Raw genomic sequence first — 17,114 nt, forward strand, 5'->3', positions numbered from 1 at the left:
CTGAATTCAGAACATCTAACACTAGCTCTTAAAATGCATGCAGTTCTCTTCTCTCCAGGCACAAAAGGTTCATGAAGCCATTTCCCTTATTTCTCCCTCTTTCTCCACAACCACATCCCAAATTAGGATACCTCCAAGCCCTTTTAAGACTGGGTCACTGGAGAGAAACAGAAGGGCGGGGTTCTATAAAAGCTACCTCTGAACAGTATTTTCACTAGCCTAGAATTAAGCCTAATAAACTGTTTATTTAACCAACCTAGCACAAAAACAGAGCAAAGTCCTTCTACACAAGCAAAAGATTTATAGAGAGCAGATGCTGAAAGGCCAGTACATGCTACTGGCTAGTTTTCCAGTAGTGCTGCAGGACAAATTTTAAAAACACTTGCATTCAATGAAGGCAAAATGCCATAAAATGATTAACCAAGCATGTTTTTGATTTGTAGTAGTCAACAACTCAGGCACCTGTATTCAGTGTTGCAAGCACTCAAGTCCCATAATCACAGCTTCTTCCAACTAAATTTGTGAGCATTTGAAGAGCATAAACTACAGGTCAAGATGACTTAACTGAATACAGGAAAAGATGAGAACTTGTGACAGCTAAAACAAAAATCTATATAACAAAAAAATCAAAACATTCCATAAATTTGAACAGACGAGATTTAAAGGACAGCCCAGAATGAAAGAGGGAAACATACAAAAAGGAATTAGCACCCATAAAAGAATCAGTCTTTTTCTCAGGTTACCCAATATGAAAAGCTCCTGCTATATTCCCACTTTAAAATCAGAATGATTTTATAGAAGGCTGCAAAAACTTTCCCAGTTCATTCTGTTATCAACCTATGGAACTGGAATATTTTAATTCCATAAATGGCTGTTGTAAACAGAGAATCGGTATTTCCTATATAAAGAATGAACTGCGCGTATTTAATTCCAATAAATTCATTCACATTAATGAGAAGAAAATGGAAATGGTTCTTTTCTATGTCCACAAAGACACAGCAGGTTATCGCTCACTGTTGGCTAAACACCATCCAGTTGTTTTATCCCAACACACCGCCTGGCCTGAATGTCTCAGTTCAATACATGAGTCACTGTAAAACAGATTACAAACCACAGGATTAATATGACTTTAAAGATGTGGATGAAAGTGCTTCTATCCATTGCACCTTTGTCCGTGGGATCGATAGGAACATTGTCAATTACATGCACAAAGACTTCAGAGAATCAAGCTTCAAAGTAAAATAAAAATATATAATTAAAAAAAAAAACCACCCTCAACTCAAAAAAATGCCAAAGAAGCAAACAAAAAAACCACCACACGACACAGAAAACACCTACAGCAAAAGCAACAACAAACCATATTCACAACAGAGACTGAGTGCTTACACCGCTCCACACCCAAAAAGCCCACACTCTTGATGGACATTAGGGCTGGATGCTTGGAGGGAAGGAGAGTTCCTGAACTCTTCTGATTCAGAGTAACAAAGATGCATTATAATAGAGTGCTAACTTCTCCAGAGAAACTTGATACCCATACACTATTCTTACCATTTCACTCCTTAAGAATTCAATTGCTCAAGCAAGATTTACATGTGAACTTGACAACATTGCCTATAACTCCTATATTTGGCAACAAAATTATACATTACAAATCCATGAGGTAAATGTAAACATAAAATGATTCAAAAAAAAAAAAAAAAAAAAAAAGAATGTGGAGTTATTTATGGAGTTATTTTAATACATTTTCCTACACAGCACCTACCTCCACATACTCAAATGAAGTACAAGTAAATTTGTACTCACCATAAGGATTACTTTCAGACTCCTCCAATTCTTTATCCCAGTCCTCTACCTCATACACTGAAGCAGTTTGCTGCTCAGGAGAAGTAACATTCTCAAGCATATTCGAGATTTCACAATTCAGGTCTTCTAGGTCAGGCTGTACATAATGATAGTCAGCAGGAGATCGACCAACATCATCTTCATACGAAGAGGTATCAGAGAATTCACTTTCTTCAGAGTCACTGTCAAGAACACGTGGAATGTTCTTCCGCAAACATTCTAAAAACAAAAGAAAGCCAACAGAGATATTTAGGAATTAAATGGGAACAATTAAATGCTTAAGATGGAATCATTTGGCTAAGTATGTGAATGTGCTTTTTAACTAATGGTGTAATTATAACAGATGCTATTTCAAGCGGTTCTTTAGGTTTCAGATGATTGGGAATGTCAGAAACAGGCACACATCACAACACTAGCTGAAGTAAAGATATTCCATAAACTCTTGTTGAAACATTATTCTTTAAACCATGGCAGAGGAACCAGCAGACCTTCTTCACCACATTCATATCTATTATTTTTTAAAATTATGTTGAAATGCTATCGCTTTGGCTTACAAAAAATATTTTTTTGTACTATTAATGAAACACTCTCATTCATAGGAATGCACAAATATCTACATGAAAGCAGTTTAGCAAAGTAATTCAACAGGCATTTCCTATGTATCACAAAAAGGTTTTAAGTATCTTTCCTCAAGCAGAGTTCCATTACTTACCATCTGCTTTGGTTTGCCCTAGTATTATAGGATTAACTTTTCTGGGCTTCCAGTTCTTAGCTTCCCTCTTGTCAGGAAGTTGCTCCTCCTCAAAGGTTGTGTGCTCAAGGGAGGCAGCCATCACCTACAAAATAGTTTTAAATAATTTGGTTGCCTCTCATTGATTCCTCCAGCAAGGCTCACGCAACTGCTACTGTATTTGAGTGCTCTGGAGCTCTTGGGCACGACCTGTTTGTTCCCTTGATGAATCAGAGGTTTTAAACCAGACAGGCTTTGATTTCAGAAAGCTGATCTGCCAAAGGTGGCAGCAGCCACCACAGACCAGCTAGCCTCCTCAGTCACAGCAGAAATCCTGCTACCAACCTAAATTTGGGGAACAGGGTGCAAAACTGACCCAACACATAGCAGTTGGGGAACAGCAGCAGATAGCAAAAGCTGCTAACAACACAAAGAAGACAGACAGAAGTATAAGCACAAAGACCACCAACTATGGTCCAACCACCTTGTGGGGGCCGCCGTGCTGAGGGCACAGCTGAGGACCAGCGCTTCCAGCAGCCCTGAGGAACTTCTTAAAGATAGAGGACGTGATTTGAGGGCCCCCGACGAGGAAAGCGAGGTGAGTGACCCCCACCAGGGGCATTACAAGAGACAAACTCCTCGGCGAGCAGCCCCCACACGGTGCCGTGGTGCAGGGCTCCCAGTTGCACACACACACCCGGGGCCGCGCCGGCTGCCGGGAGCGGCCTGAGAGGGGCCGAGGCGGGCAGAGCACCGCGTCCTTGGGGCAGCACCACAGCAGGAGCCCCCTTTTCCTCCCCTCCGCGGCCGGGAGAAGCGAACCGGCCCGCCCGCCCCACCGGAGCCACCCCCCACAGCCGCTGAGGCGGCGGCCGGACGCGCAGCCGCGGCCCTGAGGAGACGGCGGCGCCGCCCCGGCGCCTTCCCGCCCTGCCCGTCCCCTCAGCGCGCCGTGAGGTGCGCGGTGCTCCGCGAGGGGCGGCCGGGCTTCAACCGTGCTTCGGGCCCCGCTGCTCGAACCGGCGGCTGCCACGGGAAGGGGAGAGGGAAATCTGGCGGTGAGGCGGCACCGGGACAGCCAAGAGCACCAGCGAGCGGCAGAGCATGGCCGCAGCTGCTTCTCCCTCCGCAGCGCTGAGCGCCCACCTGCCTCACAGCGTTATACGCCTCCTTTACACACAGAGACCAGTGCTGGCCGTAGTTCTTTGAGTACATGACACAAAACTTTTTTCTCTGTGACTAGAAAAGGAACTATTGCTGCACATTCCTTTACTTTCCCTAGAACTCCTCTACAGGATGAGCTAATGGCCCAGTGATAGCATTTATGTTGATTTAACAAGCGTGATACCAGAAAACGTAGTTCTGCAAACAGCCACGGACAGCAGTGTCTCAAACTGTTAGCCAGTTTTTCAGGGATTGAGGACAGAAGGTTGAAGCGTAGATCAGAACTTGTCACATCAGGAACATTTTTGGCAGATTCTCAGCTCACCTCCACATTTCATAGTCACTCTCAGAATTACAATGTAGGATGCAAACACTAACTCAAGGTGCTGACAGAAGTTGTTTGGTGTTTGAAAAGAAGGTTACAGATGACTTCAAGGTTAAGAAACAATAAATAAATACCATCATTTTACAGATTGATTCTCCAGTGTTCCGTTACTCAACTTTAATACATCTCACAGATGTAAGGTGTTGTATTTTTTCATGGTGGCGTGGGTTTTTTTTGGCATTTATGTGTTGTAATATTAACTTTCCAGAGTGTAAAAGCTGATGTATTAAGATTATTCCACCTCAATAACTGGGCAGAAATAAATCTCTTAGAATTCTCAAAGAACGTGCTCACAGGCTCCTCTGCTTTCTCCAAATGTGCACTTGAACCCGTCACTGAGATGAAAGGCTAATAACCATTGCAATGGAGGAGACAATTTTTTTCACATATGCAAGTAAAAAAAAAAAAAGTACACTTTAATATGATCCAGAAACATATTTACCTTTGTATAAAAGTTTAAAAAGAATCCACAATGTCACAATGTAACTATTTTTAGTTTTTTCATAAATGTCCAGTTTGCAATAAAGTATATTTGGAAATGAAGTCTTCCACCTGATCTCCCTGCAACATCTTCACAGCTCGCCAGTGAATACTCCCACAGTTTTCTGGTTTGCCTTGGGGATGGCTTAGTTCCTCTTTGATATAATCCAGCCAGAGATCTTAAAATGAAAAAAAAAAAAACTTCTGGTTAGATTTTGATTTGATATTACTTAACAAACATACTAAACCTAACCAAGAAATGCTCCTTTTATAAGTGTTCTTGGTCTTAATGCAACGAGGTTTGTCAAACCTCTTCCCCTCAGTCCCTTGCAGTCCAAACGTCTGGGTTCTGCTCCCAGATGGAACAGAAATAACAAAACCCTTTAGCAGCAGCTTCCTATAGCATCAGGGAAATAGACCTATTTAACTTCTTAAAAGGCATACTGCAAAAATCCTGATTATAAAAACACAGCTCCATACTTTTCACAAATGTAAATTAAAGCTGATGTGCATCTCTTATTCCGGGCCAATGTTCAAAACTATTATTTGCTAGTAATTCTGCTGAAGCTAGACTACCATAAACGAAGGCCCCGGACTGCAAGTGTAGTGTCACTGCAGTGTCACACACTTAAGGGCACAGAAGAATTAAGCTCCACTCTGCATGACAGTAATCACAAGGACAGAACAAACAACTATTTTTGTTCAAACTGACAGAAATAAAGGAGGCAGCACTGAACTGAAAAGACAAAAATCCCTTACCAGAATCCGTTGAACCAAACTCTCTCAAGGCACGTTCGTAGTATTCTCTCAGATGAAGCATTTTGCAGGATTCCTTACAAAGGAAGGTATTAAAAGACCGTTTATTTTCACAGAAGTGAATCTGCAGCTTGATTAGATTCTTACAAAGTAAAAGAGTCATGGTAATTATACATACCCACACGTTGCCAAAGATTAGTTACCATGGAATTTGGTTTTGCATTATATGCTATGAATCAACTTTGAAAGACAAATACGAACCGATTACAAACTAATAACACTACTCTTAAGCCCTTAATTTTACATCAAAGTTGGAAGTGTATTTTACAAATACAAGGTGCTAGTTGGATCTTCAGCAACTTACTTGCTCCTTTTCAATTTGAATCATCTTCCTGAAGAAGTCAAGTGAAAGTGGACGATTTTCATGTAGGCTAAAGTAAAAACAGAAATAACTTTAAACCTTATGCCTTTTACAATTTGCCCTAGAATAATCAGATTTAAAGTTTTTGTTACCTGGTAAAGACTCTTTTTACTTTCTTATAACCACCATTCCTATAAGCCCAGTCGAGATATTTTTCTTTCATAGTCACAGATTCAGCAGGAGCTGTGGCATTCAAGGATCTCTGCAAGTTAAAGAGAACCAACTACAATTAAAAGGCAACAAGGAAGAAGAAATTGAACAGTACCTTCTAATTAGATATCTGACATGCAGCAGATCTCATGAGACAAAGTACTGACAAAGGCACCCTGAATGATGTCTGAAAAACAGTATTATGTAAAACCACCAATATTTTTTGAACTAGAATATTAGTTGTAATCTAAAATACATTTATTTTTCCATAATCCATGCAGCTGGCATTTGGCATTCCTCTATCATCCTTCATGAGAGGGTTTTACAATGCTCTGCAAACAACCGAATTTAAGCTTTCACTGGAAATAAGTGTTATATGCTGTAAATAGAAAAGAAAAAAAAATGCCAGGCAAATAACACATGTTTTGCCCTCAGCGATTTAGAAAATTTACAGTGGGATTCAAATCCCTGTTTTGTTCTCAAGTCCTCTGCAACAAAGCTGACATTTTCACACAGATTGGAAAATGCTCTTTTTTGTGTTCAGACAGACATCTGAAAATACTGCAAAAATTCCAGATCATGAAGTAAGAGCCCATCAATAGTTGTGCTTACAAACATCTAGATGTCTTTGAAGCATGGGGATGACATATGTGCTTATGAGCTCACATTCAGCTGACTCTTGGTAACAGTTTTACTTGAAATGTTTTGATATCAACAAATCCACAAAGGAACTGCAGTATAAGGCACTTGTTAAATGCTCCATCCACACACAGTTCCTGTTTACTTACATATGGTCATAAAAAGAAGATTTCTATTAGCTTAGTACCTGGTAGAGAGCTTCTGTGTCTTGCTTGCTATTTGTGCCTTCACTCCATTCCACCCAGAGGGTCCATAATGGCAAAGTGCCCTACAAGGTAAGCAGAAAAATCAACTGATTAGAATACAGTAACTCAGATTGATTTACAGAAACAGATAGCAACACATCTACCAGGTTTTACATCACAACTGCTGTAAAAACTCTCTAGGGAACCTGCTTTGGCAAGAGGGTTGGATGTGACAATCTGTCGAGGTCCCTTCCAACCCCTACAATTTTGTGATTCTGCAAACTGTCCTTTAGATACAGCTTTTAGAAAGACAACTTTGAACTGCGCACTGAAATCACTTCTTGTCTCCTCCCTAACTTACAGGACAAATACTGCTTAGATGGACAGCTGCTAGACAGGTTGCTGGGGATGGGAGATGAATTCTTGTGTATCACAAAGCACTGGAGTACAAAGGTAACGTCTGAGAATAGGAAAGAAAAGGAACATATCACCTGCTTGCTTCCTCTCATCTTTCCATGTGGGCATAGTTTGAAATGTAACAGCAAATAAGCAGATAGCTAATTTAAGGCTTGTCACCCCCAAACAAACAATGCATCAGGACAGTGATGAAAGGAAACACTTTTCAAGACACAAATACCAGCATGCAAAAAAAAAAAAAAAGCATGCAAAATATCACCTCTGAGCATTCAAACTGTACAATTTTGAATTTGAAGTTAATCTGCAATTTCTTGATGCTCCCAAATGCAATGTGCATGTGAAATGTTAAGCTTTTAGTTTTGACTTTAAAAGCTGTTAGGGGTTGTGTATGTCTTGTGAAGGAAAAAAATGTTTCAAGTGTTAGAGGTTTCCTACTCAAGACTTAATGCATGCAAGTCCACAAAAGCAGCACAGACCTTAGATTTCAAGTGCTTAAAGGCTTCTTCAAAACACTGGGTCACGTTGTCATTCTTCAGTTGGATCAACACCTGCAGCCTCATCTGCCACATTTCTGCTGACAGGCTGAAGCGCTTAGTTGCAGCTTCTGCCACCTCTGTAGCCTTCTCGGAAAGGTTGGACTCCAGTAATAGTTGAAGCTAAAAAAAAATTAAAAAATAAATACATAGCAGATGCAGCTAATCACACGAGATTAGTAGCATTGTGTTAAAAGCAAGGCCTTGCACACAATATTGCCCACTTTACTAGCTACACAAAGTGGCAGTTTTAGGCATGCATCAATGCAGGACAGTGTCCCAGTCTATTCTTCTGTATCAACTCTTACCCACTGCTTATAGAGAGATTCTGGCAGCAAACTGGACTCATGCGCTTTGCTGAACACACTTAGTGTCCTCTCCAGTCTCTACACAGAGAACAAAAAAAAAATAAGCATTATTCCTTCATATAAAAGATCCCAGCATTACCAGAAGCCCAATGAATTTGTGTATCAAAACATCACTGAAATTCAATAAAAGTTATAAGTCTAATGCTTTATGTGCCCATGTACATTACAAGATAAAGGTGGAATTTAAGCATTTGAATTACACCTCCTCTTTAAGGAGCAAAAGAACAACAAAGCAATGTTCTTTTACTGTATTAAAAGGGAACATAACCACAAAGGATGATTACAAAAGGATGATTTGCACTCTTAGCAACTTCCATCCAAGGAGCTTGCAGTACTTTACTGACAAGCCTGGTTTATGCCTGGTGTATTCATGTTCAGGCAGGCCACATGTAAGCCCAACAGTAAAATTGACTCCATCAGATGGAGACTACGTTATTTTTAATCACAGCCACTTGTCTCTATTTCTGATAAAAAAAAAATCAAATACACTTACTCCTTGTCTGAAAGATTACATAGGTCAGTAAAAATAGTCTTGTTTTGTTACTATGATTTCCTAATGACCTTTTTACCTTTTGCTTTAATTCTTCACTGTTGGTTTTCCTGTTACATCTCTCTAAGCAAAAAGTGATGTAGCATTTCCACATGTCCTCTGTAGAATGAAAGGCATAGTATCACGCTTCATTGAATCACAACAGTAAACACAAATATTTGTCTTTAAGGTAAAGAATAGAGAGAATCCAAGCACTAAATGCTAATGCCATTTTTGTTTTAATATTACACTGTACAAGAAGCCCTGCATTTAAAACATTAACGTTTCAAAATGACTTCCCAGCATAAGCTGCAGTCACTAATTCTTTCTAAACATCATCAAGCTCTTAGTTCAGCTGAGGCTTCCACAAATGCTGTCCCAATTAATGTTCAGTGCACCCTTTGCTTGTAGTTTTCAATGGGCCTGCAGGAGTGACAGCACTCTCAGGCAGCTGAGAAAATCCTTTGTCTGTCTGACCCCAAAGGCTAAATTAGCAGCAAGTTTGAGTCTACTCCATGCCAGTATCCTGATAGACTTTTTTGAGAATAAGGACAATGACAGATGATGAAGTTGGATATCCCTTCCACTGGCAACTCAAAAGCATTGCTTACTCACGGCTAACCAACAACGAACTTCATTTTATCTACAGGTTTCCTTTATTCAGGTAACTTTATTTACGATTCCCAAACCTCTGTTCATCTGTCTAGATGTGAGTTTCTATTCTCCTCATCAATTAAGTCACATTAATGTTACAAGTAAGCAACAAAAACCACTTTGTTAAGCAATTCTTTCAAGACCATAGATGCATTTGAAAATAACCTGAGTAACACATAAAAATGGATCTTGAACTGCATCTAAAAGCTGCCTGCATCCTCCAAGGTATGGTAGAGCCTGCCAACAACTCCTTCAAAGCTTTCACAGTATGCTAAAATACCAGGAAAAACAGATGTTAACATGAAGGCAGAATATTTCACCTGTGGGGACAGCTGTCACAGCCTCTTCAAAGACTGCACAGCACCGTTCCTCCCTCTGGGTCATTTCGGATACTTTCATCTGTTTTGTAGTGGGTTCTGTGGACTTCAGGGACCCCAGACCCAGCTCTCGACGGGCCATGTAGTCCCACGTAAGAGGATCATCGGCATATTCAGTCTGCAAACTAACAAGCCATGTCTGTAACACCCCTGTACAACCAACATTCTTGTACAAGTACGTTTAAAAGGGTTGTTGTGTTGGTATCATGTATAGAAATGCACTCAATTTCTAAACAGTCAAATGTTAGAAAAAAATTTACCTTTCAACAAGAAAAATATTAGTTTATTTTAATATATATATATTCTCCAATAATAGCATGAACTAGACTGGTATTTCCAGAGACACCTTTCTTTTGAGAGAAGAACAACTGGGGAAGCCAAAGATACAGAACCACGAAGTAAACCAGAAATTCCATGGTTCCTACACTTAAGTAAGGGAAACAACTGTTTGAATAATTCAGTGACAACTGTATTTCATCTGCATTTTTCTTAGCAGGTTTTCAAATCCTAACCTGAAGCCAGATACAAGCATTTTTTTGTAAAGAGTATGCATGCCTCAGACACTTTGCTTTTCTTGAAGTATTTCAAATACACCTTAACGCCTTAGATTTTTATTTTCCTAGAGGAACAGCTTTTAGTCATTAATCTCTAAGCTCACTATTAATTAGTGAAGTAATAAGAGCATGCATGTTAAAAAAAAAAAAAAAAAAAAAAGCTCACCTTTCAAGAATTTCTTTTTGCAAATCTTGGGTAAAATCAAAGAGCTTTGCAATAGAAAGCACAGCCAGATGGAACTCAACACCTATAAATCAAGAGAGGAAAAATGGTACCAAGTAGAATATTACATCCCATTACATACTTTGTATTTTTGTATCTTCGTAAGCTTTTTTCAAGGCACAGATACCATTTAAGTCTTCAGACAGATACTCTTTTCTGCAAGTCTCAGTATTCAAGCCATATGGTAAGCCATATGTTACTATGTTAATTGCCTGACTGGATTCTTCATGATTTCATATTGGCCCATGACAAAAAGATGTCACGAGAGGCAGGACACTCCAGATTCCAAGGTGATAAACTAGTCCTGTCCTCTGACACGCCAACAGATCCTTCCAGCTTGGTTCCACTTGCCTACCAGCACCTGTTCTACACCTTCATTCAGTTCTTCCAAGAAAACACGGAACAGCTCCATGCACAGCACAAGCCTCTCCAAAATGGCACACAGTATGTCAATGAACTACATCCATCCACCTTGTATCTTGCTAACTTATCTCTGAGAATGCCAGGTAACATGACTTGACCTATGACTTCACAGCAAATCACTATCAATCATTACTCACCGCCTTACCTTTAGGTGTTTACAAATCATTTATATGCCTATTTATTCCACTATTTCTGCAGGAATCTAAATTAAGCCAACTCTTTCTCTAGTTTGCTCTAATATCCTCTTTTTCCCCTTTACTTTTCAATATCATTATTATATTATGTCTGTTGCCTTCTAAAACATCTACATCTGTCATGGTTTCTCAAAGATACCTGCTACTACTTTGCAGCTATTTCAGCCAATTTTCTTAATAAAATGGGTGAACTTTACTAAGTTAATTTAAAATCACCTAACCTGTTTTATTATTAGTTTGATTTTTTTCTTCCTTGTCACTACTGCTAACTGGTTAGTTGTGATCTAGTGTTCAGTAAAAAGCAAACAAACAAAAAACTTTCTAAATAATTCTAAACTATCTTCCCTTCACATTTTTAAACAGACAAACAAGTTTTGAGACTGTAAGCCCAGAACCTATGCCACTCAGTCCAAAAGTTGTTGTACTGGAAGAGGTGTCAGCATGAAGAACGGTTGTGAAATCAGAACAAATTACTTCTGTTCATTTATAGTTTGGCATTATCTAGGCATCCTGAAAAAGATGTTATTTGAAAATTTGTATGTGTGTACACTGGAACTAAACCTATTTGCATTATCAACTGGAGAACTGACATTTTCCTTAGTACAAGTAACGTTAAATCACCTTTAATTTTCTGAGCAGCATCCCTGTAGATTATGCGAGCCAGCTCCCCATTAAGAATCTCTTCAGAATAATTGAATTCCCCCTGCAATATCAAGTATAACATTGTTGAAAAAAAACCTTTTCCTTCCTCAGCTACCATTTTTGCAAACGTGGAAAAAAACATCAGAAAAAGATATTAATTTTTATCTTCACCTAAATCCATCTTAATCTATAATTTGCCCAAACCAACCATAATGAAATAAGAGGAAAAAAAAATTACTTTAAAAATAAAAAAGCACTTTAAATATTCCTTTCCAGAAATGACTACTAACTTTCAAACTGGGCGACATAACAAAAGACTTTACAAATATAAATTAAAAACAAAGCATAAAGTATTTGAGCTGAGCATCAACCAACACTCAAAAAGTTTAACATAGGCACAGGGCATGAAAAAAAACTTTCCCTAAGCTGTCCTCAAATTGTTATATAGACCCCATAAAACTACACTTTCCAATGTGTGATATGTAACCAGACAGTATCTCAAATTTAGGGGACCCACCAAGTCCATCTTGGCTTGTTCAAATTCTTTCTTTTCCTTCCTCTGTTTTTCAGCGTTCATCAGCTCCATTCTGAAATACTGCAAGAAAGAGAATAGTTAAAAGATGGGAGGTGTGGAGGCAGGGTGGATAAAGCATAAAATACACTAAGTCCACAAACATGAAGAAAAACAAGCTCTGTGAAGCTATAAATCATGTCTTGCCAATATCCCACACGTGTTTGAGAGCCTTGCTTTATAAAGATTTGTGCATATAGCCATCTGCTGTATATACTCAGACATTTCACACATTCAGAAATTCCAATTTTCTAGTCATTCTTTAAACCTTAACTTGCCCTCAAAGAAAAGCATGCTCCCTACCAAACACTAGGGATGCCAAATCTAAATCAGAGAATACAAAATCCTCAATTTGCAAACATAAGTACAAGATTTGCTGAAACAAAACCAAAAAAAAAAAATGATGCATCTTACCAATACAAAGCATTTTTCATCTATTTTTAAATCTTTTTGATAACATTCCCCCCACTGGTGGAAAAAGTTTTCACCAGCCTGATATGAGAAATTTGCTGGATTGATTTGCTTCAACTAATCAAATAACTTCTCATAGAAGAAAATCACGAACTCACCTCTTGATAAAGTTTTGGACACTCTGGATGGAAGCGCAAAGCACGAAGGAACAAGTGCCTCGCACTTTCTGATGAGAGTCGTGTCTCCATTTCCCATTTTGCTGCCATAATCCACAGTGCTGCAACAGAAGATGTGAATTAATTCATTTTAATGCAAAGCAAGTGGCTGGTCACAAGAACCCATTTTGAAGCTATTATCCAGAATGTACAAGTTGTTTTTTTCAATGTAGCTACCCCTGATGCATGAGCTTAACTATGGAATAGGACTGATGATCTCTCATATTAAGACCAAGTTAAATGAGACTAAAAGCTAAGCAGATCCAGGAAGCTTAATCTAGCATAGCTACAAATTCAGTGATATATGGTCATGTCTTCAATCCTAAAAAGCAGCCAAAAGTATTCAACAAGTGCCTCTGAAACACCTACCAAAACCTCAGTCTACCTGGGGGACTGTCATTCAAAGCACATGGGCTCCCACTTCACATCACCTTTTGATTATTCAGCACAACCTCTACCAGAGACCTTTTCTCTGACATTGCAACAAGGCAAAGAAAAGAGAACAGGAACTTTTACCCCAATAGCTTGAACTGAAATATATTAAAAACTTGAAACAAATGCTATACAGCCTATACAGCATCATTTGAATAGCATTCACCACTTATTTACCTGGTTTATTGGAATGAATGGCCAACATGGTAGAAAACACTTTGCTAAGCTGATGTTTTGCATTCTGTAAAAAACAAACAAAAAAAAAGTTTTGTTTTATCCACTCCAGTACCAAACTGAGCCAACCAAAGTTTTAGTATGAAAGGTTACTAGTTGCAATGCAATTGTACCAGAAAAGACACTTCTCTACTATTTAACTTTGGTATAAAGTTTTTCTACATGTGTAATATTGACCTGCTTTCAAATGTTACCAGAGAGCATTAGCACAGTTAACTCAAACCTTCTGGACTTAGACAACTAACACAGGTGTTGCTTAAGTCACAAATACATAGCCCCACTGACCACTTCTAAGGTAAAGACTGCATTTTTCCTTGGCCACTTGCATTACTATAACAAGATCAACTTTTCAGTACAGGAAGGAAAATGAATGCTAGAATGACATGAAGACTTGCACGGAGAAGTTTATAAAGTATTAAACTGCCAATATTACACTTCTTAGCATATCGACTACAAAAAATGTTCGGAACAAAAGCAGAATTCATAGGCAGGTGATTCATTCATTCCAGAGAAAGGATAACCATGGTTATGATGCTCTTAAACCAACGATACTCTAGATTCAACGCAATCAGAAACCATCAAATTTCATACTAATTCATCTGAGTCAGAATGTGCACTTAGATCACTGAAATTCCCAGGCAGCTCCAACTATAACATTAAAATGATTTCAGTACTACAGGATGTTGCAGAAAAAATTGTTCCCTATCTTGTAACACAAGCTCCAGATGCCTGACTGAGCAGTAATCCAATACCTTGAATCAATAAGATAAGCATTTTGAAAACTCACCCACTGCTTGCAAAATGCAACATGTGACAGCCAAAGCTGAACATCTTCCTGGTGGAAATGCAGGGGAGAGAGAATCAACTTTACAAGTAAGTACAAACTCACTTTTTCACATTGAAAAGCAAACAATATGCACTTGGTACAACCACTTAGCATGCGGAGAGAACGAATTTTGAATCCCAAATTCACTTTTTTTTCCTGGATTTTAAAATTCCTGCAAAACATCTGAAGAAAACCAACTTTCCATCTCAATATACACCCTTTGCTGAACTTAATAGAGAACTCACTGTAATAATTCCTTCAATACATCACTTAGGTTTTACCCTAAGAGGTATCACAACAGTCTTTGCCCAAAGCAAGTTAAAGTTCTTTTAATTCCATTTCTAGCCCTTTCAAGCAGATACACAAAACTTGCACAGCAATATATGCCTCAAGACAGATGACGACTAATGACTGAAAAAGACAAAATATACAAAAAACGTTTGATGTGAATGATCTACTTCTAGGACACTGCTAACTGTAAGACCAAACCTCTGCTTAGTTCTTGCTATTACTCTCCTTTGTATTACTGAAATTTTTTGGCAGCAGTGATATTTAGATTCATTTTTTACATCACAACATGCCAAAAGGGTGTTTTTCAACCTGTCACCATAAATGAAAGAAACAAACTTACTTTCCATTTTCCTGTGGCACGTTTGAAGAGGCTGTGGACCCTATGCACAATAGAGCTTTCAATTTCTTCCTTCTTAAATGAATATCCAATGCGCTAGAAGAAAAAAGTATTGTTTTTATTGCACTAGAGAATTCGGTGCATAGCATTTTGCATTCTAAAGAACTGTCAAACTTACTGCTCTTCTTTTCTTGATCAGTTCCAGCAGGTTAATTTCGTACTAGAGTGGAGAGAAAAAGCATTGAAAAGCAAATTAAAAGACACGTAATAGTAAAGAAAAAAATCCAGATGGAGTACTTTATAGCTAGTCACACAGACAATACAAATTGCATCCAGGAAAACGTAAGCAACGATTTTGTGGTCAGACCACTACTTTTCTAAGGCTGTCTAAAAGTAAATTTAAACATCTTTATTACACATTACATGTATATTCCAGACTTGAGCTGTTGGCAACCCACTCATTCCTAGAATTATAATCCACAATCCAAATTCCTGACGCTACAGAAGAAGTTTTACACACATAGACAATTTGCACAGCACATCAGGGAACTGTGATCTCTGCATCCCTGGAGAGAAAAGCAGCTCTGTAAAAGAGTCATGACACAGAAGAAGTCTCTCTCATACCAAACAGATGCCAACTCCTGGCTATGTTTCATTCTCAGGCGTGCCTTTAAAGAGCCCGCACCAATAGAATCATCACAGAATCATAGAATGGTTTGGGGGGGAAGGGGCCTGCCTTAAAGACCACCTAGTTCCAACCTCCCTGCCATGGGCAGTGATGCCATCTACCAGACCAGGCTGCACAAAGCGCCACCCAGCCTGGCCCTGCAGACTTCCAGGGATGGAGCACCCACAGCTTCTCTGGGCAGCCTGTTCCAGTGCTTTATCTTCCTTGTAATAAATAATTTCTTCCTTATATCTAATCTAAACCTGCTCTTTTTAGTTTAGAGCCATTACTCCGTGCCCTAACAAACCATTTACGATTGAACACTGCCAGCCAAGGGAGAAGAGGCTTCAAAGAACAGCAGATAACTACAAAACTTCCTAGCCCCTTACAGGGCTGGATCTACACGACCTAGCACGCTGTGCCACCCAGAAGAGCCCACCTGAATATAATTGACAAAATCCTCCTTCCGAAGAGCTCTCCGCTGGATCTTGTACTCCAGAGCCGAGGCCTTCCTGAGGACAGCCCTGCGGGAAGGAGACGATCAGCACCCCGCAGCCCGGCCGCCGCGCTCCCCACGGCTCAGGCCGGGCCGCGGCCCCACCTGATCTCCTTTGGCGTGAAGAGGCCGACCCGCTCCAGCTGCTCTAGCTCCGGGATGCGGTCCTCCAGCCGCTGCTCGATGCGCTCCGCCATGGCGGCAGCAGCCCGGGAACCCCACGCGTGCGCTGAGCCCGGCCCGGCCCGGCCCGGCCCCAGTTCCGCCCGCTCCGCCCCGCGCCTTCCGGGGCCGCCCCGGCCCCGCTCCCGGCCCCGCTCCTGCCCCCGGGGCCGGCGCTGGGGTCCGGCAAGGCCGGGGACGGGGCGCGGAGAGGCAGAGAATCTGCAGCCAGGGGGTTGCTGCCTCCAGGGCAAAGGGCCTCTCGCAGGGCGCCTTCCTTCTGAGATGATTTGCAATAAGAAAATCGGGTGGCAGTAAAGTTGTTTCTTAAATGAGAGAAGTCCCAGGAAAATAATAAACAACTAAATAAATAATACGTAGGTGGATAATATTCTTTATGAGAGTTATTTTAAATACCTACCAGCCATAGCAGGAGTTGTCACTTCTGCTGCTGAGTAGATGAGAGATGGAAAAACATCTTTAAAGGTGTGTTCTGCCCTGGTGCAGTGATTACTCCCTAAATGGAGAAAAAGGCAGGAGATGGTTGACTGAAAAAACTGTATTGTGATTTGGGAACACAAGGGGAAGAGGCAGTGGACTTGGGGCAAAAGAATTTCTGCCACAACACTTCTTATATATAATAGCCAAGAAAAGGTGTAGATTGTCTTTTGATTTATTACAGCAGAATAGCTTAAAAAGTTTAATGAGCACAGAAAAATGGACTTATGTAAAAAAAATAAAACACTTCAAGAACTATTAAGTACAGTGGTCATTTTTTTCACCTGTTATGACTTGGATTTGTGTTA

At 39.9% G+C, this 17,114-nt stretch overlaps 1 protein-coding gene across 2 annotated transcripts; it reads right to left on the minus strand.

The window, feature by feature from the left end:
- Window positions 1–1,007: 1,007 nt before the first annotated feature.
- UTP6 (UTP6 small subunit processome component) lies at window positions 1,008–16,827 on the minus strand. Of its 2 annotated transcripts, XR_014318729.1 has the most exons (22): window positions 16,730–16,827; window positions 16,252–16,634; window positions 16,090–16,174; window positions 15,162–15,203; window positions 14,987–15,079; window positions 14,317–14,364; window positions 13,473–13,536; window positions 12,807–12,925; window positions 12,184–12,261; window positions 11,646–11,727; window positions 10,351–10,432; window positions 9,574–9,755; window positions 8,640–8,719; window positions 8,011–8,088; window positions 7,646–7,825; window positions 6,755–6,835; window positions 5,871–5,980; window positions 5,722–5,788; window positions 5,361–5,433; window positions 4,564–4,780; window positions 2,555–2,678; window positions 1,008–2,061 (listed from the first exon to the last, which is right to left on the minus strand). XR_014318729.1 is itself a non-coding variant. In XM_082774690.1 (20 exons), exons 2-20 carry the CDS (start codon window positions 16,341–16,343, stop codon window positions 4,623–4,625), a joined length of 1,794 nt encoding a protein of 597 aa, XP_082630816.1. In that variant the 5' UTR covers window positions 16,344–16,634; window positions 16,730–16,827; the 3' UTR covers window positions 3,941–4,622. The 2 variants fall into 2 exon arrangements, 1 of the variants encoding a protein (XP_082630816.1); XM_082774690.1 differs by lacking the exons at window positions 1,008–2,061; window positions 2,555–2,678 and having other exon boundaries at window positions 3,941–4,780.
- Window positions 16,828–17,114: the final 287 nt, after the last annotated feature.

The sequence above is a fragment of the Aythya marila genome (genome assembly GCF_965140915.1).
Source record: "Aythya marila genome assembly, chromosome: 18".
NCBI lineage: Eukaryota > Metazoa > Chordata > Aves > Anseriformes > Anatidae > Aythya > Aythya marila.

Coding starts and splice junctions, on each gene's coding strand:
- UTP6 (XM_082774690.1), bottom strand. CDS start 16,343: ATGGCGGAGCGCATCGAGCAGCGGCTGGAGGACCGCATCCCGGAGCTA. Junction 12,262..12,806: donor GTCCAAAACTTTATCAAGAG/GTGAGTTCGTGA, acceptor TCTTTCTTGCAG/TATTTCAGAATGGAGCTGAT. Junction 7,826..8,010: donor AATCTCTCTATAAGCAGTGG/GTAAGAGTTGAT, acceptor ATTTTTTTTTAG/CTTCAACTATTACTGGAGTC.